Source organism: Trematomus bernacchii, unplaced genomic scaffold, assembly GCF_902827165.1.
Source record: "Trematomus bernacchii unplaced genomic scaffold, fTreBer1.1, whole genome shotgun sequence".
Taxonomy (NCBI): Eukaryota; Metazoa; Chordata; class Actinopteri; order Perciformes; family Nototheniidae; genus Trematomus; species Trematomus bernacchii.
Window position 1 is genome coordinate 9,073,565 of NW_022987567.1, and position 24,094 is coordinate 9,097,658.

General features: G+C 39.3%; 3 protein-coding genes across 3 annotated transcripts; 1 reads left to right on the plus strand and 2 right to left on the minus strand.

Annotated features, from left to right (window-relative positions):
* Positions 1–2,251: 2,251 nt before the first annotated feature.
* skp2 (S-phase kinase-associated protein 2, E3 ubiquitin protein ligase) lies at positions 2,252–11,953 on the minus strand. The gene is given in 10 exon segments (XM_034125680.1): positions 2,252–3,102; positions 4,729–4,836; positions 5,217–5,268; positions 5,373–5,500; positions 8,233–8,331; positions 8,537–8,671; positions 8,811–8,954; positions 10,010–10,121; positions 11,702–11,798; positions 11,800–11,953. Coding segments are annotated over 10 exon segments (1,197 nt in total). The 5' UTR covers positions 11,914–11,953; the 3' UTR covers positions 2,252–2,894.
* Positions 11,954–14,726: 2,773 nt separating this feature from the next.
* On the minus strand, positions 14,727–17,248 carry gng10 (guanine nucleotide binding protein (G protein), gamma 10). Its single transcript, XM_034125929.1, has 3 exons — positions 17,023–17,248; positions 15,336–15,471; positions 14,727–14,827 (listed from the first exon to the last, which is right to left on the minus strand). The coding sequence occupies exons 1-2, from the start codon at positions 17,101–17,103 to the stop codon at positions 15,346–15,348; spliced, it is 207 nt and encodes a 68-aa protein (XP_033981820.1). The 5' UTR covers positions 17,104–17,248; the 3' UTR covers positions 14,727–14,827; positions 15,336–15,345.
* A 1,847-nt stretch (positions 17,249–19,095) lies between these two features.
* On the plus strand, positions 19,096–22,842 carry nxnl2 (nucleoredoxin like 2). Its single transcript, XM_034125919.1, has 3 exons — positions 19,096–19,211; positions 21,216–21,519; positions 22,031–22,842. Exons 2-3 carry the CDS (start codon positions 21,218–21,220, stop codon positions 22,197–22,199), a joined length of 471 nt encoding a protein of 156 aa, XP_033981810.1. The 5' UTR covers positions 19,096–19,211; positions 21,216–21,217; the 3' UTR covers positions 22,200–22,842.
* The last annotated feature ends 1,252 nt before the right edge of the window (positions 22,843–24,094 follow it).

Here is a 24,094-nt window from a genome sequence, read left to right on the forward strand (position 1 = left end):
AGAGAGAAAGAGTGTGTGTGTGTGTGAGAGAGAAAGAGTGTGTGTGTGTGAGAGAAAGTGTGTGTGTGTGTGTGTGAGAGTGTGTGTGTGTGTGTGAGAGAGTGTGAGAGAGAAAAAGAGAGTGTGTGTGTGAGAGAGTGAGAAAGAGTGTGTGAGTGTGAGAGAGAGAAAGAGTGTGTGTGTGTGAGAGAGAGTGTGTGTGTGTGTGTGTGAGAGAGTGTGTGTGTGTGTGTGTGTGAGAGAGTGTGTGTGTGTGTGAGAGAGTGTGAGAGAGAAAAAGAGTGTGTGTGTGAGAGAGTGAGAAAGAGTGTGTGAGTGTGTGTGTGAGAGTGTGAGAGAGAAAAAGAGTGTGTGTGTGAGAGAGTGAGAAAGAGTGTGTGAGTGTGTGTGTGAGAGAAAGTGTGTGTGTGTGAGAGTGAGAAAGAGTGTGTGTGAGAGAAAGTGTGTGAGAGAGAGAAAGAAAGAGAGAGTGTGTGTGTGAGAGAGAGATTAGATCTAAATAAATGACAGTAAGGGTAATTAAGGAACACACACACAAATGACCGGTTTCCACTTGTTGGTCTGCACGTGGGATTTGTTGATAAATGTAGAATACGTGGACTTTAAAAGGTCAGAGTGTTGCTTGGATATAAAGGTGTTGCTAAGATATAAAGGGTGGGGGTGAACTGAGTGGCTTTTTGTCAACTAAAGATATTTTTGGAACAAAGCTTATATTTTTTTCTCGATGGTTTGGGCTTTGAGAGCAGCAGAGTTCAGCACACTGAAAAATAAACTCCACGATTAAAAAGGGGGCATTGTTGCTCCATGCTCTCACCTCTCTCAAGACCTGAAATGCAGCTTTTGGAAATGCTACTGAAGCAGAATGTGCCTGAGGTATTTAAACACTCTCTGATATGAAGAGAAACGATCATGTCACAGTTCAGGAATGATTTTAAATATTTAAAACAAATCCTGTTCTCTAGTAAACACTTGTAATTCCACATTGTTGGTGCACCTTTTTCAGGACTGGTTTACAAAGTGGAGGGTAAAGGGTTAATTTGCAGAGTGCCAAAGGTGGGGTCTGTGTGTCAGGAAGTGTTGTTTTAGTAGTCAGATAAAGTGGTATTAAAAAATAAACATGTGCTTGTTGAGCCTCATTACTGCCTCTGTGTGGATTTATAACAAAAGCACACGTGTGTGGGATTAGGAGAATCAATGCTTTAATGTGCACTGCAGAATGCTTTTTTAATATGCTCAGAATATTAAACATTTTCCTGAGAAGACTGGTTGGATAAATAATGAAATTAATGTCATTTAGCTGCTTCAGTTTTCCCCGTCATGCTTTACTGGTGCACCAAACATACAGAACGTTGTTCAGGGTTCATACACGCTTTCACCAATGATTTTCAATTACTTCTCCATGCCCTTTACCTAATTTTCCATGACCAAAACAATGACTCTTTCTCAGCGGTACCACTGAAAATGTTTATTTTAACATGGAACAGGAAAATAAGGTCTGCATATGAAACATGTCGTGCCTATCTAAAACAAATCAAATAGTAGGCTTAGTAGCTTCTACAATCTCTCACAAGCAAAACACCTCGTCAGTTAAATGCCATTCTACGTTTCATTACTATACGATACGATACAGTATTTATTATCGTTATAGTATTACTATTTCGGCGATTAGATAAAATATAAATTATATTTGATGCAACTTTAGTTACATTTCCATGACTTTTCCAGGGCCTGGAATTAGCATTTTGAATTTCCATGACTTTTCCAGGTTTTTAATGACCGTAAGAACCCTGGGCTTTACAGACGCAGCGGCGGGTTTCGAACTGGTGTTCCCCAATGCCCAGCCCACTGCACCACTCCGCCCATCTTCACACCTCGAAGTCATCAAGGCGCTTTACAAGTACACATTACACACATATCATACATGTAACGGTCATGTACTGTGGACAGGAGCACATTCGAATAGTAGGCTTAGTAGCTTCTGCACACTAAAATCTCTCACCAGCAAAACACCTCGTCAGTTAAATGCCATTTTACATTTCATTACTATACAGTATTTATTATCGTTATAGTATTACTATTTCGGCGATTAATCAAATATAAATTAGATTTGATGCAACTTTAGTTACATTTCCATAACTTTTCCAGGGCCTGGAATTAACATTTTGAATTTCCATGACTTTTCCAGGTTTTCAATGACCGTAAGAACCCTGGTTGTTATTAGTCACTATGAAAAGTCAAAATGACGGCTCGATCATTTAGTAGACATGTTTTTAATTGACAAAAGTAATCCTTCAACATCCAATATCCCACAAAAGAAAAGAAAGGGAAATAAGTGTAGCAGGAGGATTTGTACATTTCCGTATTAGCTGAAATGAAGCACACTCAGACACAGTTAGTGCATTCAGTGGTTTACTGTAAAGACTCAGGAGAAAAGGAACAGTTAAAATTCACATCTGACATTAATGATCAACAGCAGTGAAAATACGGTGACATAATGCACTGATAAAAGGGGGAGAAGTGTGTGTTCATCATGTTACATTCATTCTTTAAAACCACCTCATTATTTCCCCGAGAACAATCGTCTCAAGTTTTTAAAAAGACATCTTCATTTCCATTGAGTCTTTAAAACCATGTTTCTCGTACAAAATATTTTTAAATAAACATTATTAGAACCTAAAACTGATTCAAAAATCCATCAAACGTTTGTGTTAAAACATTCCAACAAGAACTGGATTCAACGTCAAAATCTGACTTTTCTAAATAAAGAATCACCCCGCCTTAAAGTGACCTTTAACCTCTTTACGTCAGATAACACTAACAACATGTGTAGCAGCAGAAACTCTGAAACATGGGACATGTAACAGACACTCACTCAGCTTAGAAAAACATGGCGGCTACAGTTTGAACCTCAGCTGGCACTTCCTGTCCCACATGAAGCCGCCGGTGAGGCCTGAGGAGGGCGAGGGGCGGGCGATGCTGGAGAACGGTCTGGAGTTGATGGTGATGCGAGGAAGCTCCTTCTTCAGAGAGGACAGGTGGCCGTCTTTCACGATGCCAAACACGTCCAGCAGAGAGAGAAGAGGGAACACGGAGCCCAGGTTCCTGCAGAGAGAGAGGAAGGTTTATTTAAAGGTTCATTAAAGACTAGAAACTAACATTCCAAAATGTAAACATCGCAATAGAAATAAAATAGCATTAAAAAAATATATATATATATACATAAGGTTAGGTAGATAAGAAGTAATTGTGTTTGACACCCCTGAGGCCTGTACTACGAAGCCGGTTCAACAGACCCTGGATATGTTTGAGTTACCCGGTTTACCTAATCCAAAACAAACGCGCTCTCGCTAAGCGGTCCTACGACGCTGGTTATCAACTCGGTAACTCAAGCCAGGGTTTCTCTGTCCGGCTGAGAGCGCGTTCACATGAAAGGGGCGGGGCTAGCAACATTTGAACAATCACAAACATGGACAAGCGTACTGTTATGTTATGTTATAATGATATGTTTGAGTTAGCCGGTTGGCCTAATCCAAAACATACGCGCTCTCGCTAAGCGGTCCTACGACGCCGGTTATCAAGTGGATCGCTCAAGCCAGCCGTGTCCTATCTAGTTAGGTGCGCGTTCACATGAAAGGGGTGGTATTTGGAGCATTCCACCAATCTCAAACATGGACAAGCGTACTGACAGCGCAGCGTCATACTTCCTGAATGAAAAGTGAACTTTAATATTAGTCAAATATGAAGAAGTTAAACTTTAAACATCCATGTCTTAAACACTTTATCCAGGATAGAAGCCACATAGCTGCACCTGCAAGGTGAATACAGCTGGTAAAAGAAAAAGTGTTTGAATGCGTACATTAACAGGTTTATGAAATCACTGCCCCGTCCAAGACACGATCTGACTTTAATTACATTTGACTCGAGTGTTTCGTCAACTTAATGTGTTGCTTAAAATAATACTTCTGCATACAGTATGTGACACTGTGAGTGTTGCACGGCCAGATACGGCTCAGCTGACTCAAATAAGGAAATATATGATACATTATGATGTGATATGATATGAATGATAATGGGACACATCGACGTCTGCACTCACAGTGCCGCGGACTGTACGTAATGTTACTCTGATCCGGTTACTTATGTCGTGGCAGATATTTAAGTAAGCTTTCTTAACGCTAATATTATAATAGTCAGATTGCTCTGAAGATGGGAGGGGATATTCTATTCATTTTCACGTTCACACAGTCAGTTGATTCTTGCCGGCCGTCTTTCCTGCAACGGCAGTTTTTCTGTATTTCCTCTATCCTGTAATATGAATTGATCGCTTTAAACTCCGCACACGGAGCTCTGATTGGTCAGCAGGCGGTGCTTTCACTGAGTTGATCTCTTAGCCTGCAACCTAACCTCCTCCCGGGCAGGTTTGCCGCTCAGCATAAGTTACCATGGAGATCTAGCCCGCTAAGAAGAGAACCAGCGTCGTAGGACCGGAAACCCAGAGTTCTCCCTGAAGTCAGCTCGCTAAGCGAAAATCCGGCTTCGTAGTACAGGGCACTGGACTAGGGGAACCAAGCAGCTTTTTTCCATGAATGCTTGAGCAACCCTCATAGGAATAAACAAGCCTTCTCCGATGCTATATCCAGTTCTTTTAATACATGAATGCGTTTCTCACAGAGATGAAGGGATAGTGGTTAGGAAAAGAGGTTAGGAGCTGGTTTTGAGGAGACTCACGTGAGGGCAGCGAGGTGGATGTGGTAGCAGCGGCTCAGAGAGAGATGGAGCAAACCCTTCAGCTGTCTGAGGACCGGGAAGCTGTCGGCCATCAGGAGAGTGCTGTCACTACAACACAACAAACAGCTCATTACACACAGAAAATACTCAAACAAACTACTGAGAAGTGCAGTTATTGAAAGCTCTTCATGCTGATCTAATGATAAACCAATACGCTGACAAACTGGGACATTATGTTCATTTGTAGTTCAAGTTTCAAGGCTTTTATTGTCATGTGTACATAGCTACAGTGTAGATATGACAATGAAAATCTTAGGTCCCAGGCTCCTCCAACAGAGCAACACAATAACACAGATACAATAGTGCAAGGAGAGTCTATATACAAGTCATTGGAATATGATATATTAGATAAATAATGTGTAAGTTGCAAACAGATGAATGTTATGGATGTCACTACATCGACTGAATATTTATGAAAAAGATCTCACCTTAAATCTAGTGCTTGAATATTTGGACACCTGGTCACCAGCACCTTCACATCTGAAACAGACACGTCGCGTGTTCAAAGAGGGTTTCACTTCAATCCTTTTCCCGCCCTTTCTACAATAAATACTGGCATGGTAATGAGTCTGTCAGATGTTTACCTTCCAGTGTGAGGCCCTCTCTGTACCCGCTGAGGTTCAGGTGAGTGACAGCAGGGTTCAGATTATTAACAACACTCTTCACGTGATCGTTGTCGAATTCACACCACGATATGTTCAGCTGCTCGATCCTGAGGAGAACACACAGCGTGAGGAGGGAGGGAGGGGGAAGTACACACTTCCTTTACTCAAGTAGAAGTACAGATACTCGTGTTTAAAAATACTCTGGTGAAAGTAGAAGTACTGACTAAACTTCTTTACTCAAGTAAAAGTAAAGAGGCTTTGAAATGTACTTCAGTAAAAAGTACCCATAACTAGCAGCTGTTTTAAAGAGTACCTGACCTCCCTTTATATTAATAGAACAATAATGTCATTGTTAGCTAATGAATGTTTCCATGCTGAACAACGGCAACATGACAACGTTTTCATTGGTCCCTCTTCTTTAGAGAAGACCAGGAAATGATGGATACACGGATCGTGTTCAAATCAATAGGCACGCAATGACTCTAAATAATAATGATCACGCCACCAAACACACATTCAAACTAAAGGAACCAGCCTGTTTGGGAAATGTGAGAAGTAGAAAGTACAGGTATTTGGGTTCAACATGTAAGAAGTAGAAAGTACAGGTATTTGTGTTCAACATGTAAGAAGTAGAAAGTACAGGTATTTGAGTTCAACATGTAAGAAGTAGAAAGTACAGGTATTTGGGTTCAACATGTAAGAAGTAGAAAGTACAGGTATTTGTGTTCAACATGTAAGAAGTAGAAAGTACAGGTATTTGTGTTCAACATGTAAGAAGTAGAAAGTACAGGTATTTGTGTTCAACATGTAAGAAGTAGAAAGTACAGGTATTGTGTTCAACATGTAAGAAGTAGAAAGTACAGGTATTTGTGTTCAACATGTGAGAAGTAGAAAGTACAGGTATTTGGGTTCAACATGTAAGAAGTAGAAAGTACAGGTATTTGTGTTCAACATGTGAGAAGTAGAAAGTACAGGTATTTGGGTTCAACATGTAAGAAGTAGAAAGTACAGGTATTTGGGTTCAACATGTAAGAAGTAGAAAGTACAGGTATTTGTGTTCAACATGTAAGAAGTAGAAAGTACAGGTATTTGTGTTCAACATGTAAGAAGTAGAAAGTACAGGTATTTGTGTTCAACATGTAAGAAGTAGAAAGTACCAGTGGCGACTGGCCCACCTAGTGTCAGCAGAAAGTATTACACATAATGATATCAAAAAATGCAAAGAGATGCAAAAAAAGAAATACAAAAATATATAAAATATATTTTAAGGTCATGTTTAATCATCTGATTCGTCTGTACATTGCTGTTTTAGTCTGTGTTCTTCTAATTAGTGTCTACAGTCACAGTGTGTGCCTATTGAGCTGTTTAGACCCATGTGGGACAAAACCTGATCATGCCCCTCCCTCTCACTGTCAAAGTGAACGGTGACTGTAAAAACTTCACTGCGCATGCTCAGAGTATTTTGTAATGAAATGTGTGTGGCAAAAAAATAATGACCAGAGGGGCACGGAGCTGCCATCCCCACCATACGTCATCTCAAATCATTCAGAGCTGATTGGCTGTAAGTACGTGTGCCGCGAAAAGTGTGCTGTGTGAAGAGGAGACGAGAGAGATGCAGGGGCGCGTCCTAAAACCAGGAAGTAAGCACAAAAAAGCAATGAGGTTTCTACATACTGTAGGATTTTAGAAAATAGCTGGAAATAAGATCTGTGGGAAACGTACCTGTTAGATAAATGCACGTTTTGTTCAGCCGGATAACATCCACATGTCTACCCTACTTTTATAATTTTTTTATCATAAATCTATGGATTAGATTTATGATAGACTTTTGAAACTACAAGAAGATAAGGAGGACTTTTACAAAAAAGTAATAGAAATGTTTGTCCAGAAGGATAGGCAAATGGACTTCATCTTCAAGTCAAGGTAAGACCGCCATTTTATTGAAAATGGGATCTTACTAAGAGAGAACAATTCAATATTTAAATGATAAAATTACATTTTTTGGGTATCCTTTTGTTGAACTGTCTGTTTAAAATTAATCGAAGCATCAGACAAAAAAAGCTTTTGAAAATAATATTATATTTTGGTTTAGGTCAAAATATAATATTTGTAAACCTGAAGAGTCAGTGCCAGTGCCTCACCAGCCATGAACCTCACTGCACGTCACTGCAGAAGCTTATATATAGACATCTAAGTTTTTTGTGCCCCACCACTTTTGTACATATAAAAACGCCACTGGAAAGTACAGGTATTTGGGTTCAACATGTAAGAAGTAGAAAGTACAGGTATTTGTGTTCAACATGTAAGAAGTAGAAAGTACAGGTATTTGTGTTCAAAATGTAAGAAGTAGAAAGTACAGGTATTTGTGTTCAACATGTAAGAAGTAGAAAGTACAGGTATTTGTGTTCAACATGTAAGAAGTAGAAAGTACAGGTATTTGTGTTCAAAATGTAAGAAGTAGAAAGTACAGGTATTTGTGTTCAAAATGTAAGAAGTAGAAAGTACAGGTATTTGGGTTCAACATGTAAGAAGTAGAAAGTACAGGTATTTGAGTTCAACATGTAAGAAGTAGAAAGTACAGGTATTTGTGTTCAACATGTAAGAAGTAGAAAGTACAGGTATTTGTGTTCAACATGTAAGAAGTAGAAAGTACAGGTATTTGGGTTCAAAGTGTAAGAAGTCAAAGTAAAAAGTCGTCAGAAAAATAAGTAGTGGAGTAAAGTACTGATACCAGAAACATGTACTTGAGTACAGTAACAAAGTATTTGTACTCCAATACTTCCCACCTCTGTAGTTATCAGATCAGAGGGTTCTAAAGTGAAACAGAGGAGTTTCTGACCTGCTGCAGGACTTCAGCATGTGAGCGAGAGCAGGAGCAGAGAAGCCGGAGCAGCCGCTCAGATTCAGCTGCAGCAGGTTAGGGTTCATGGACAGAGAGCTGAGGAAGAACAAAATATATATCATCATCATCATCAGAGTCACTGAGAGAAGACCTTCTTACACCACACCTGATAAACATACTGCTTTGGGAGAAGGCTTAAAATGTGTGTTTGCAGGTACCTGATGATGGAGATGTGATCAGTGTGTGTGTGTGTGTGTGTGTGTGTGTGTGTGTGTGTGTGTGTGTGTGTGTGTGTGTGTACCTGATGATGTTGTCTGAAAGCTGCAGAGCCTCCAGACTCAGGAACTCCAGCAGTCTGCAGTGAGAGAGGATGCTCTCCAGAGAGGAGGGGGGGATGATGGAGCTGGACAGATCCATCAGGACCATCTGTAGGGGGCTGAAGAGAACCAGAGTACGTTTGGTTATTTTTAAATCACTTCAGATGCATTATGTTGCTCTTGTTAAAGGTCACCTATGTGTGAGTATCTGTACTTCTACTTGAGTAAAGGATGTGTGTACTTTTGGCAGAGACTCACCCTGAGCCGCTGAAGTGGAAGTCCTCCACAAAGGAGCGAGGGCAGCGCAGCATGTGGACCCCGTTCTTCAGAACCTGCTGCAGAGCCGGACCTACGTGGGTCAAACCCTCCAGATCCACGCTGTGCCACAGAGACTCATCCAACCTGAGAGAGAGAGAGGAGAGAGAGAGAGAGGAGAGGAGACGAGAGAGAGAGAGTAGAGACGAGAGAGAGAGAGAGAGAGAGAGAGAGAGAGAGAGAGAGAGAGAGAGAGAGAGAGAGAGAGAGAGAGAGAGAGACCTTTTTAAAACACCAGTGAGAACCGATCGACTCTCTACGTTTTGTTAGAAGGCTAAAAGAATAAGATCCAAATGTAAACAGCAAACCAACAGATATTCACTTTCTTTCTCTTTTATGGCTCAGTCTCAGAAATGTGTGAGAACTACATTTCCCACAATGCAACTTGATCCTATTTGTATTAGACCCTTACTACCTGGTCCCAGTTCGTAACGAATGCCATTCAAAATCTACTTGTTACACTGGTTATCTGTTGTCATGGCGATCAAGTATACATCTCTTAGTTGTGAACAAGAAAACATTATACATATTCATAGATGATTGGAAGGTACTAATATAAAACACTTTAGGATATAGGTCTGCTTTATTGGACTAACTTGAGGGTCAACAACCTTAACATAATTAATGTTTGAGGCTGACACAATTTAAATACATCCAACAATCATGTCTGAAACACGCCTATGAGACGGTTGTCTTAAAAACTGCTTACATAATGACTTATATTGTATTTTAGAGACATAAGCAAGATAAAGGGAAGGATTATAAATCACTGGAGGCTGACCATCCTGTTGTGTTACAGGGTTTCAAAGGATTTTGATCATAAAGTCAAATACTATATTGCTCAGTTCCAGATACCGGGGACTAAATGTGTTTGTACACACTGTGATCTGTTAGCTGTAATGCACATGTGTAAATGATAAACGGAGGCATAAAATAGTTGAAACATCTCATAATGTTTTGTAGTTCATAAAATGTGACCAATGTACCTTTTTGCACTAAAACAAAGGGAACAATTAGGAGTTGTTGTTATTTATAGGTTACGATGCTATGATGTTACTGGTCCGGCCCACTTGAGATGAAATCGGTCTGTAAAGTGGCCCCTGAACTAGAAGGAGTTTGACACCCCTGGATTAGAAACTCACGCTAAGCGATGCCAGCGCTTGCAGACGGACGACATCCTGCAGAGATCCTGCAGAGGGACGTAGAAGAGGATCCTGAGGAGCAGCTCGTCAGGAAGGTGGTCCCATGAGATGCCTGCTGAGGGAGAGGAAGGAATGAGACCACAGCTACAAACAGAACGATTCAGCTGTTCCACGGGGGTCAGAAATTCAAAGGTTTTATTGTCATATGCACAAAGCTCCAGAGTAAATTCTTCTGACCTGAGCTGCTCCAACAATCCAACATATATAATAAACAAAAAATAGTGCAAAAAGTCTAGATACATGTAAACAGAGGTGGGAAGTAGTGGAGTACAAATACTTCGTTACTGTACTTAAGTTCATTTTTCTGGTATCAGTACTTCACTCCACTACTTGTTTTTCTGACGACTTTCTACTTTTTACATTTTGAACACAAATACCTGTACTTTCTACTTCTTACATTTTGAACTCAAATACCTGTACTTTCTACTTCTTACATGTTGAACACAAATACCTGTACTTTCTACTTCTTACATGTTGAACTCAAATACCTGTACTTTCTACTTCTTACATGTTGAACACAAATACCTGTACTTTCTACTTCTTACATGTTGAACACAAATACCTGTACTTTCTACTTCTTACATGTTGAACCCAAATACCTGTACTTTCTACTTCTTACATGTTGAACACAAATACCTGTACTTTCTACTTCTTACATGTTGAACTCAAATACCTGTACTTTCTACTTCTTACATGTTGAACACAAATACCTGTACTTTCTACTTCTTACATGTTGAACACAAATACCTGTACTTTCTACTTCTTACATGTTGAACACAAATACCTGTACTTTCTACTTCTTACATGTTGAACACAAATACCTGTACTTTCTACTTCTTACATGTTGAACACAAATACCTGTACTTTCTACTTCTTACATGTTGAACCCAAATACCCTGTACTTTCTACTTCTTACATGTTGAACACAAATACCTGTACTTTCTACTTCTTACATGTTGAACACCAAATACCTGTACTTTCTACTTCCTCACATTTCCCAAACAGGCTGGTTCCTTTAGTTTGAATGTGTGTTTGGTGGCGTGATCATTATTATTTAGAGTCATTGCGTGCCTATTGATTTGAACACGATCCGTGTATCCATCATGTCCTGGTCTTCTCTAAAGAAGAGGGACCAATGAAAACGTTGTCATGTTGCCGTTGTTCAGCATGGAAACATTCATTAGCTAACAATGACATTATTGTTCTATTAATATAAAGGGAGGTCAGGTACTCTTTTAAAACAGCTGCTAGTTATGGGTACTTTTACTGAAGTACATTTCAAAGCCCTCTTTTACTTTGACTTGAGTAAAGAAGTTTACATTACATGTTACTTGTTAGACGCTTTTATCCAAAGCGACCTATATACTCAATACTGTGGACCAATCCCCACAGGAGCAATTTGGGGTGAAGTGTCTCAGGGACACAACGACATGCTGACTGCAGTGGGTTTGAACCTGTGACCCCCCTGATCTGAATACCAACGCTCAACCCACTGCACCACACGCCTCCAGTCAGTTTAGTCAGTACTTCTACTTTCACCAGAGTATGTTTAAACATGAGTATCTGTACTTCTACTTGAGGAAAGGATGTGTGTACCGTTAGAATATGATATGTACAAAGAGGATCCCTTACATGACGTGGACTCCTTTTTCCTCCGTGATCTCTTGTTGAGGACAAACTGGTTGCAGTCGTTCTCTTTCCTCATGCTGAGGAGCCTCTGGTATTTGTGGTGGGGGGGAAAACTGCATGATGGACTCTGTGGGGGTGCACTCCATGTCCAGACCCTCGCTCAGAAAGACGTCTGAGGACTTGCGTTTGTTCATCTCGTTGGACTGAGACAGCATGTAGCCCTGGAGAGTCCCAGAGGGAAGATCCTGCAGAGGCATGCTGGAAGAGGAGACACATTTAACACTGGTTCAAAACGAGATAACACAACTGTCGTCCATTTTAGGCTACTTTGTACTTCACTACATGTATTTAATACCTTTAGTTACTTCACAGATGTGGATGAATGATGTGAAATATAATCAAGTGTTAAATCAGACTTTAGTTCCACCTGGAGTAAATTCACAAGCTACCCTGCAGTATACAAAGTCATTCAAACTAGCTGCACCTTTACCAGCTTTGAGAACACTTTCATGATCAATCATTATAAAACATATCATATATATTATTCTGAAATGGACCAATCTGCACAATCACTACTTTTACTGTCGCTACTTTAACTATATTTTGATGAGAATACTTTTCTACTTTTACTTGAGGAACATTTTGAATGCAGGACTTTTACTGTAACAGAGTATTCCTACACTCTGGTACTTCTACTTTTACTCAAGTACAAGATCTGAGTACTTCTACTTTGACCTAAGTACTAGATCTGAGTACTAGATCTGAGTACTTCTCCCCCCTCTGATACTTAGTTACTTCCCACCACTGATACCTTTCTCCCCGCCATATTGATGCTACAGATCGCGCCAAATCTAACTGCACCAGAGCAGAAAAACACTTCATAATATCTATTTCCAGCGACATATTCGTGCACAGTGGTTTTTATTCTCCTTTCCCTGATCTGGTTACACTTTAGATCCCAGCAGCAGGAAGTGGAGAAAGTCTGGACTGAAAGCGCGGTATCAATCAAACTAGCTACAGTTTATAACCGAAGGTGCACACAGTAATGGCGACTCACAAACACAAAGGATAGGACTTTACAGACATGCAGACCCTTGAGAGATACATTTAATAAAGAAAAAAGTTAGCAATCTAACACAGTGTTGGCCTCTTCTCATGCATGACGCGATTGTAAATAATGCCTATGGTATCGCTAATTCCAATATTTAACACCACAGACATGCACACACACAGTTTGTAAGCTCACCTGTGTTTTTGGCATCTCCTCCGGGTCAAACGTAATGTTGAAATATGAATAATATGTACAGAAAGTGCAGAGATGAGCTATTTCCTGCAGCCCTCCAACAGAAGAGACTCTTTAAAACTAGCCGCGCCACAGCAGGACGGTCTGCTGACGTCATTGCGTCGTGCGTCATACGTCATACGTTTCACTAGTAGGCCATGTGGCGTTCTAATCCTGCTGGTTTTTTCCGCCTTTTTCTGCTTTTTCAGCATGTTTTCCCTCTAAATTGTACAGAGGGGGGAGAGAGAGTACTCAGATAATGTTGTACTTGAGTAAAAGTAGAAGTACTCAGATCATGTACTTGAGTAAAAGTAGAAGTACTCAGATGTTGTACTTGAGTAAAAGTAGAAGTAGGCACCCTCAGATCATGTACTTGAGTAAAAGTAGAAGTACTCAGTTCTTGTACTTGAGTAAAAGTAGAAGTACTCAGATCTTGTACTTGAGTAAAAAGTAGAAGTACCAGAGTGTAGGAATACTCTGTTACAGTAAAAGTCCTGCATTCAAAATGTTCCTCAAGTAAAAGTATAAAAGTATTATCATCAAAATATAGTAGCGACAGTAAAAGTAGTGTTTGTGCAGATTGGTCCATTTCAGAATAATATAATCACATTTCTTTCTAGATTGTGTCTCAAAGAGAGTTTTTCGTGCACTTCTTTCAAATCCTTGCACCTGCAACAAGTGTCCTAGGGGAGGATGCAGCTGTTAGAAAGGAGGCATCACCAGTGGGTTTTGAGACTCGCCCAAAAAACATTGTACTGGGAGGAAAAGGAAGTGAGACAAAGTGGAAGGTTTCTCATTATGGCCAGAGACTGATTCTTTCGTCATTTACACATATTTACATTGGATTTTATACAGATTTTTAAATACAAATAGACATGACTTAACACACTGAAATAGACCCTAAAGCACGCTGCATGATATCCCATCCCATAGTCGGGTGATTCATGTTTTATTTCTGACATCTAACATCGCCTTTAGCTCTTGATTAAAGTCTAAAATCTATAAACGCTGGGAGGCACTGTCACGATCTGTCTGTGTTCCTTATGTTGAAAGGTGTTCACCCCCTGCTGTCGCTTCCTGTCTCTGTGTTTCCCTCCTGATTGTGTTCACCTAGTAATTAGTCTTGCTGGTATTTAAGTTCTGCTTGTCTTTCACTTGTTGTCAGATCCTTGATGTTGAATGTTTACGGTGAGGGAGGGAGAGAAAGAGTTTTGTTTTTGTGGCCTTGTTTTGCCGGCACAATAAAGCATTTTTCTGCAAAGTGACCTTGGGTCCTGAGACCTCGGTGCAGGAAAGTCTGTGCAGTTTTGAACAGGAAGATCCTCGTTTCCTCTCTCCTAACTTAGACTGAGCGTCAGGAAGCTCAGAGGTTCCTCGGCGTGATTTGTGCAGTTAACATCCGCTCTTTAAAACACACAGATAATCCCTGTTGACTCTACTCTATACTGCAGCATTACAATGCATTAGCACTCTAAAAAGCTGTGATTGTTAGCGGATAATTGCACTTAACGTCAGTTGATTTGGATGAAAGCATCAGCTGAATGAAGTGTAATGTAATCAAAAACAATGACATGTAAATATATATATTTAAGTCCTTGATAAACTTAATTATTATTATTATTAATTATTATTTATTATTTATTATTTATTATTTATTATTTATTATTTATTATTTATTATTTATTATTTATTATTTATTATTTTTACAATATTATTTTGAATGAAGAAAAGCAAACATGCAAACAATGAAATAAAACAAGACATTTATTTGAACAATTAATATTTTTTCTTCATAAATGTTACAAACAAAACAAAATGATCCTCTTCTGCAAGTTCCTCGTCCTCCCCTGCAAAAATAAAGACCATTATTTTAATTCCTCATTTTAAATTCTGCTTTATAAACAATACGCACTACCTAAAATGAAAGCATTGTGTTGGGAAAATACTGAATGTCCTCTTCCAATATCAGAGTCCACATGATAACAAAGGTATCCCAACTGTAGCTGTGAACATGACAGGATGTATGATTACCTAGAAGAGCATCAGGACTGTTTGAGGCATATGATAGCTATGTGATTAACATGATGATTCAGCCTCTATGGAGATAGACATATGACAAGCATGCTCATTTCTGACGTGGAGCTAATCTGAAGTAAACATTGAATACTGCTTTCTATTCCTCCATCTTGTGACTGTGTAACTCCCTCTCTTGGATATCAGCATGTGAAGGACACTGTTCAGGAACTAGTTGATGTTCTGTGTGTGATGACTACTTCCATTCTGGAGAGGATCATAGATACATGGATCCTGATGTTGAAGCTCAAGCGGGGACATTTTCTAACTCATATAACTCACTGAGTTCTCTTCACACCACGGCGCAGGATCGAGGCTCTCTGAAGGGGTTGCTCCCCGTGGGGACCCCGACCAGAAGCGCGTCTTTAGCTGCGTTCTGCAGACAAAACTGTTGCAGCTCTGCAGCCGCCTGCGACACCTACAACAAATACACAACAAGTACACAACAAGTACTTTTAAATTCTGATATCCAGAGGTGGGAAGTAGTGGAGTACAAATACTTCGTTACTGTACTTCAGTACATGTTTCTGGTATCAGTACTTTACTCCACTACTTATTGTGGACTTTTTACTTTGACTTCTTACATTTTGAACACAAATACCTGTACTTTCTACTTCTTACATTTTGAACACAAATACCTGTACTTTCTACTTCTTACATGTTGAACACAAATACCTGTACTTTCTACTTCTTACATTTTGAACCCAATTTCTGTACTTTCTACTTCTTACATGTTGAACACAAATACCTGTACTTCTACTTCTTACATGTTGAACACAAATACCTGTACTTTCTACTTCTTACATGTTGAACACAAATACCTGTACTTTCTACTTCTTACATGTTGAACACAAATACCTGTACTTTCTACTTCTTACATTCCGGTAATCTATGAAAGTAAAAGTAGAGGTACTCAGATCTTGTACTTGACTTAAAGTAGAAGTACTCAGATCTTGTACTTGAGTAAAAGTAGAAGTACTCAGATCTTGTACTTGAGTAAAAGTAGAAGTACTCAGATCTTGTACTTTAGTAAAAGTAGAAGTTCTCAGATCTTGTACTTGAGTAAAAGTAGAAGTACTCAGAACTTGTACTTGAGTAAAAGTAGAAGTACCAGAGTGTAGGAATACTCTGTTACAGTAAAAGTCCTGCATTCAAAATGTTCCTCAAGTCAAAGTAGAAAAGTATTCTCATCAAAATATAGTGAAAGTAGAGACAGTAAAAGTAGTCGTTGTGCAGATTGGTCCATTTCAGAATAATATATATGATATGTTTTATAATTAATGATGCATTAAAGTGTTCTCAAGTACTTTTGAAATGCTGATATCTTATGAAACAAGAGGATCAGACGAATCCATCGACACCAAGCATGTCTCAATCGCTTGTTGGGAACTTCCAATAAAGAAAGTCCAAAGTTAAAAAAATCCCTTAACTATTAAAAAAGTTTCCAAATAATTGTCTGTAATTGGTTCAGCTCTGTTTGTAATATCGGGTGGTTTAATTTAAGAAGTGTCATATTTTATAAGCAATTTGCATGTTTTGTATGCAATCAATCTGCTGTGAAAGACAGGGTTACAAGCTAAAAGGAGTGCAGGGAGCAACATGCAGATCATAAGACATGTTTACCAAACAAAACAATGAATTTGCCCACAAAACGACACTGAATTATTCAGTGCAAAAAACACATTTGACACTTGTCTTTGTAGGTAAATGTATTTTTAAATGTTCAATTGATAAATAATATGCTACAGAATGGATCTAATGTGTGGAAAAATAGGGCTAGAACATTCTGTATGAATGACTGTGCTGCAAGAAGATAAGAAAATGGCAAAAAAATGAATATATTGTATAAAATAAAAGCAAAAACAAACTGTGGTGTGTTGAATCGATACAGTGTAAATTAGGTTAAGTTAAGAAAACTCAAAGTAAATTCTTAAACTCTTCATATTTATAATCTTTTCTCCGTCTGTACCTTGATTCTCTCCACGCTCGCCTCCAGCTTCAGTTGCTCTACGAGGCGTCTCATGTTGGATACATTGGAATTCGAGGTCATGTTGCTGGAGATGTTTTAGGGCAGAGTGAGTGAGTTGTTCTTGTAAAAAGAAAAGACAGAAAAGGAAAGTACGTCCCGTTCAGTCTTTCGACACCGGAGCTGAGTGCACAGAAAGAAAAGGAAGCAGGAAGAGAGGAAGTGTCTCTTTCCAAACAACCTTCAACGAGGGAAACAAGGAGACAAGGAAGCACACTGACCTCTAAATACCTTCTTACTTCTGTGAAATGATACAGGATTCTGATGTTACAGCATTTTATACACACAGCTGTTGTTCACACAGACATTGCCACAGACTTTTGACTAGATTTGTAGTCTTTTTTAATTAGTTTTCCTGCCTCAGTAACGGTTGTTCTGGTTTCTGTTTCATTCAGGGCCGTTTCTTCCAATAGAGAGGCGAAGTCCCTCCCTTTCCGGGGGACCTCCATGGGACCTTATTTCGGAAAAAGTATGTATTGAAGTCAATGGCGAGAGAAAGATTATCTTTCGATCCCGTTTGAATTGTGCCACGAATTACACATATGATGTTTGTCAATTTAAAAGATAATTTTGCAAGTCAAAAAAATAAAAATGTGTCGTAAAACTGTGAAGTAACACTTTTGTTTGTGTGAAACCGCTCAATGAACTACATCTCCCATCTCGCACCACACACCAAGACGGCCGTCACGTTGGCACATTTCACTTCTTTCTTTCAGAATGAGGCGGAAAGTATTAAAAGAGGTGAAAATCACTCCAAGTCTGGGCATGTTGAGAGCTGTGCATACACACAAGGGGAGTTAGTCGGTTCCTAAGAGCCAGCATGCGGGACTGGGATTCTGGGATTTGTAGTCTTTCTAGTTGCGTATTTTTCATAGTCTTATATTTCAACAGTTTTATGACAAACTGTGACTTTTTTGACATGGAAATGATTTTTTAAGATTGACAAACATCATATGTGTAATTCGTTGGCACAATTTCAAACGGGATCGATGAGATAATCTTTCTCTCTCCATTGACTTCAACACATAATTTTTCCGAAATAAGGTCCCATGGAGCGGAAGTAGATGGGCGGGACTTCGCCTCTCTATAGGCGGACTATGCAGATGCATAGGGCCCCTGCGGCCACTAGGGGGGCCCCCAAGCTGAAAGTTCAGGTTCAGCCTCAATTTATTTTGGGAGAATTAAAATGAGCTGTCTTTATGTGTAGACAGCCAAGCCCCCTCCTGTGTTCGGTGAAGCATTATATGCTTACAAATCAAATGTAGGATATAAACACAACTAAACTGCAATGATAGCAAAGCTTGTGTTTTTGGTGATCAATAAAGTCCAAATCATCGTTGGGCTGTCACATTGTTGAGAAAATGCTGCATCTCTTGCATTTATTGACATAGAGGAGCCTTTATACCTTTTTAATATAATTTTTTGTAAGTTTTCAATTACTTGGTTTTCTTGAAATTAGCCTGTTTTTCCTCTTAAAGTGTGACAGATTGATGCGTCTCCACAGATCATCTTAAAGGCTTCGGAATCCCCCCATTGTAGTTAAAAAACTGTAAAAACTAGGGCCCCCAAACAGCATCTTGCATAGGGCCCCCAAAAAGCTAGAAACGGCCCTGGTTTCATTGATTATGTTTGCGTTGCAGCACCATACAAAGACAACAAGACAATGTACATTAGAGAAATTAAGACACAAGAAATAAACAGTCCAAAATATTTCTGAAATATAAATAAAATAGCATTAAAAAGTAAAAATATATATATCCATTAAACACAGATTTAACGAGATATTACCCCGTTTTTATATTAAAACATATTACATTTAATTTCCCAAACATATGTTCTTGGTATAAGTAATTACCTTTATATATACAGTCTATAGTAATTACCTTTATATATACAGTCTATAGTAATTACCTGTCAAAGTTTAATATCTATCGTTCTTAACCTCATTTACCTGTAGTGTCCTCTTTAAGAAAACGCTCGTTTGCTCTGCGCATGCGCCAAGCTTGCTGCCGGAAGTTGCATTCGCGCAGTACTATCATTAGAACAGCTGACCCGTGAACACATGGATGATAAAGTAGACCCCGGATCAGCTGTAAGGAGCTTACCTGCAGACAGGTAAACACCGCAGGAAGGTAAGAGACGCACACACACACACCTCCGCTGAAATATGAGCTCAACACACTGAAATGTGTCGTGGCTGCTGTTAACCTCTTATTTTGTCATAATGGCATTTTATTTCCTCCTTTTTTCCTCCGTTTTTGGGTGTTTTTAATGAGTTAAAAGTTAATTGTGTTGTTTTTTCTTACGATCACAATTGATTTATGTCATTATCTCAACATGAAAAACATATAACAGGATAAATGGGATTTAAACCTTTTATTTTCTATGTTTAGTCCTTGATAATGAGTCAGTTCATTATATGTTATCCTTCAAGTTATTTACATTTAAAGTTATTTATCTCAAAATAACAGGCATTTGTTTTTCAGAGATGCATTTGAAAAAATCTCAGGAAAACCATATTGTTTTTTTATAAACATTTGTCAATTTTTTTTCAAATATAATTTTCATTATACTATACTTTTTGTATTTTTTGTATATTTAAATTTGGTGTATATACTAGCCTTTATTATTTTCTAATGAAAAATATTATATTTCAACTTATTTCCTATTGTAATAATAATAATACACTTTATTTATAAAAGCGCCTTTCAAAGGTACACAACACAAAAAACTAAAAAGCACAAACCAACACAATATAATCAATAAAAACAGATATTGTAGTATTGTTGTTTAGAATCAGAAACAAGTTTATCACCAGGTAGGTTAACGGTACGTCCACACGGCAGCGTCGCGCGCTTCAACCATGGATGTATAATAAGAACTGGATACAGCGTGGGAGGCGGGGTCTCGTTCTTTCCTATGAGAGCTGCTCATTGGCGCATGAGGACAAAATGGCCCAACTGTTGAGAGAGCGAAACGTCTCAGATTACCCAGCATGCCTAGCTTTCAGAGCAGAAGTACCCGTATGTGCGCTCATAGAGCATGCGCAGTTGAGTTGCCCCTTAAGCCCCGCCCCCCGAGCTCCCGCTCTCAGATGCGCGTTCATAAAGCCGAGGAAAAGAACTCTCAGAATAACATTATTAGCACATTTTACAACTTGAGGGCCGAATGTTTTTAATAAGGGCTATACAAATGTTCATACTGGGTAGATTATTTGATTAAAAAAAAATTATCAAACGATTTACAGACATCTCTTTCCCAATGTTATTCAATGGGAAAAAGTATTTCCGGGCCCAGTGACATCAAGGACTGATACGGAAGTTGCAGTACCCGCCGTTTGGACACAACGAATATTTTCCTCAGAGTCCGTCGCACTTCCTGGGGGCTTGGCTTCAACGGAGACGCTTCCCATTCACTTTGAACGGGGTGACGTCAAGCTTTGCCGAACTGCATTGTGGTTCCCTCGCGTCGCTTTGCCTCTGTTGCTCGCTTTCGAAAGTTGAGAAAAGTTTAACTTTTTAAGCGTCGACGGAAGCGCCAGCCAATCAAATCATATGCCAGTACAAGCGCTAGCCGAACAAACCGCCTGCTTGTGTGTCCGGGGCGGGAGATTAATGTGATTGGTTGTTGGTCGCGCGCCAGACATGCCCACCGGCAAGCTTCAACGCGACGCTGCCGTGTGGACGTACCGTAACACGTACGAGGAATTTGACTTGATGTCGTGGTGCATACATACATGTAAAACAAAGATTAAAAAAACACAGATAGCGAACTATTTTAAGAACACTATAATAACATTACAAACAAATAAGAATAAAATATAAAATAAAATAAAGCAGTCATTTACATTGAAATAGAATGCAATAAAAATATAAAATATGTGCAGTAAGCAAACCAGATATTGTTTATGTTTGCACCACCCAAGAAAATCCCTTGCACCCCTTCTGATTTATATTTTATTATTATTATTATTTCAACACGTATATTTTCTACTTTCTTGTTTATTTCTAGTCTTTTAATTTTTATTGTACAATGCCTTGTCTTTGTATGCTGCTGCAACACAAAGTACTTCTTATCTTATCTTATCTTATATATATATATATATATATATAACGAGAGGAGTTGTGTTTCTGCAGACATGGTGGAGGTGTTTTCCGGGAGGACCATCCTGAATAAAGAGGGGGAAACAGTGGATCCTGAGGAGGCTCTGAGGAACAAAGTGGTGGGGATCTACTTTTCTGCAGGGTGGTGTCCGCCGTGTAGGGATTTCACGCCCATCCTGTGTGACTTCTACACGGAGCTGGTGGAGGAGAGGGAGCCTGCTGCTCAGTTTGAGATCGTTTTCATCTCCTCTGATAAATCTGCGGACGATATGGTGGAGTATTACCACGACATGCACGGAGACTGGCTGGCTCTGCCGTGGACGGACGACTACAAGAAGTGAGAGTTGTTCAATGATTTTTATTTCTGAGATTATAAATATTTATTTTCTCTCCACGTTTTTTTTTAGATATCTATCTATCTATCTATCTATCTATCTATCTATCTATCTATCTATCTATCTATCTATCTATCTATCTATCTATCTATCTATCTATCTATCTATCTATCTATCTAAACCTACCTACCTACCTACCTACCTACCTACCTACCTACCTACCTACCTACCTACCTACCTACCTACCTACCTACCTACCTACCTACCTACCTACTTACCTACTTACCTACCTACCTACCTACCTACCTACCTACCTACCTACCTACCTACCTACCGACCGACCGACCGACCGACCTACCTACCTACCTACCTACCTACCTACCTACCTACCTAAAGTATCTCAAAGTTGTCCTTATATCAACTTATACTTTATACCAATCATAACATGTTTTAGTAAAATGTGTAAAGCTGCAGTTTTCAGGTGTTTTTACTTTGTGTCTCTTTTCTCTGCAGTGAGTTGAAGCAGCGCTACAAGATCACGGCGGTTCCTAAGCTGGTGATCGTGAAGGAGAACGGAGACGTGATCACGGAAAAAGGACGGAAACAGATCCGAGACAAAGGGCTGTCGTGCTTCAGATCCTGGCTCGACGCCGCAGAGATCTTCCAGAACTTTAAGGGGTAGAAAACACGGGAAGACATCCACTAATATAGCATCAAAACCAAAGTAAATATAGTTCTACTTTATTCAGTGGCATGACGAGGCAGCAGAGGGTCACAGGGATTTGAAAGAGCAAACTATATTTCTGGTACGAAAAACGCAGCTTTTTAATTCAAATTCTGCTCATTCTTTCATTTTTGAGGAAATTAAAAAGACAGTTTTCAGACTTAAACAATTAAATCTATTTATTTCTTAATTTATTTCCCAGATGTAGAGGAATTTACAAATATATTGTGCGAAATCAAACCATTAAATGAAATAAAGTCAATCATTTTCTATATATATTTCCAATTTTCAAATCAAACCGTTAAATTATTATTTTTATTAAAAATCAAAATCTGGATAAACTGGATTTTTTAAATACTTTTTATGCACTAGACAATTATTAAAAGTATACAATTAAACAAGGAACAATCTAACTTTGGATGAAATAGACCAAAATCATGCTTTAATGAGGGAGTCTATTTACGTGATGGAAGTTCAGTGACAGATAATAATCCGCCCGACGACACTGATAAAAAGTTAACAGGAAAATATTTTAAAGGTCCCCTATTATACTGTTTCTCATCAATATATCACAGGTCTCAGATATATACAGAGCCTGTCTCTGATTGGCTGAAACACCAAACAGATCATTGCAGCATTACCCATAATCCCCTCTGTTTCAGCCCTGTTTCCAAAGTGCTGATTCTCTGTCTGTTACTTTAGATGAAAATAAGGAGCCCCTCCCCACGCCCCCTCTGAGAGAGATTTGGTTAGAAAGAACTCAATGGTGCTCTAGGAGGAGATTCAGGTGATAAGGGGGGGGGGGGGGGTTTACCTTGGTTGCTGATTGGCTAATGGTTACACAAGACAAAACATCGTTATGACATCATAAAGTGGCCAAAATCTGATCAGCTCATTTTCAGACAGGTTTTTATTCCTGAAACTTTCAGAGTCTCTTTCCACAGAGGGGACACATGTTGATGTAGAAGAGACATGAAGAAGAGGGGACACATGTTGATGAAGAAGAGACATGAAGAAGAGGGGACACATGTTGATGAAGAAGAGACATGAAGAAGAGGGGACACATGTTGATGTAGAAGAGACATGAAGAAGAGGGGACACATGTTGATGTAGAAGAGACATGAAGAAGAGGGGACACATGTTGATGTAGAAGAGACATGAAGAAGAGGGGACACATGTTGATGTAGAAGAGACATGAAGAAGAGGGGACACATGTTGATGTAGAAGAGACATGGAGAAGAGGGGACACATGTTGATGTAGAAGAGACATGAAGAAGAGGGGACACATGTTGATGTAGAAGAGACATGGAGAAGAGGGGACACATGTGATGTAGAAGAGACATGAAGAAGAGGGGACACATGTTGATGTAGAAGAGACATGGAGAAGAGGGGACACATGTTGATGTAGAAGAGACATGAAGAAGAGGGGACACATGTTGATGTAGAAGAGACATGAAGAAGAGGGGACACATGTTGATGAAGAAGAGACATGAAGACGAGGGGACACATGTTGATGAAGAAGAGACATGAAGAAGAGGGGACACATGTTGATGAAGAAGAGACATGAAGAAGAGGGGACACATGTTGATGTAGAAGAGACATGAAGAAGAGGGGACACATGTTTGATGTAGAAGAGACATGAAGAAGAGGGGACACATGTTGATGTAGAAGAGACGTGAAGAAGAGGGGACACATGTTGATGTAGAAGAGACATGAAGAAGAGGGGACACATGTTGATGAAGAAGAGACATGAAGAAGAGGGGACACATGTTGATGAAGAAGAGACATGAAGAAGAGGGGACACATGTTGATGTAGAAGAGACATGAAGAAGATGGGGACACATGTTGATGTA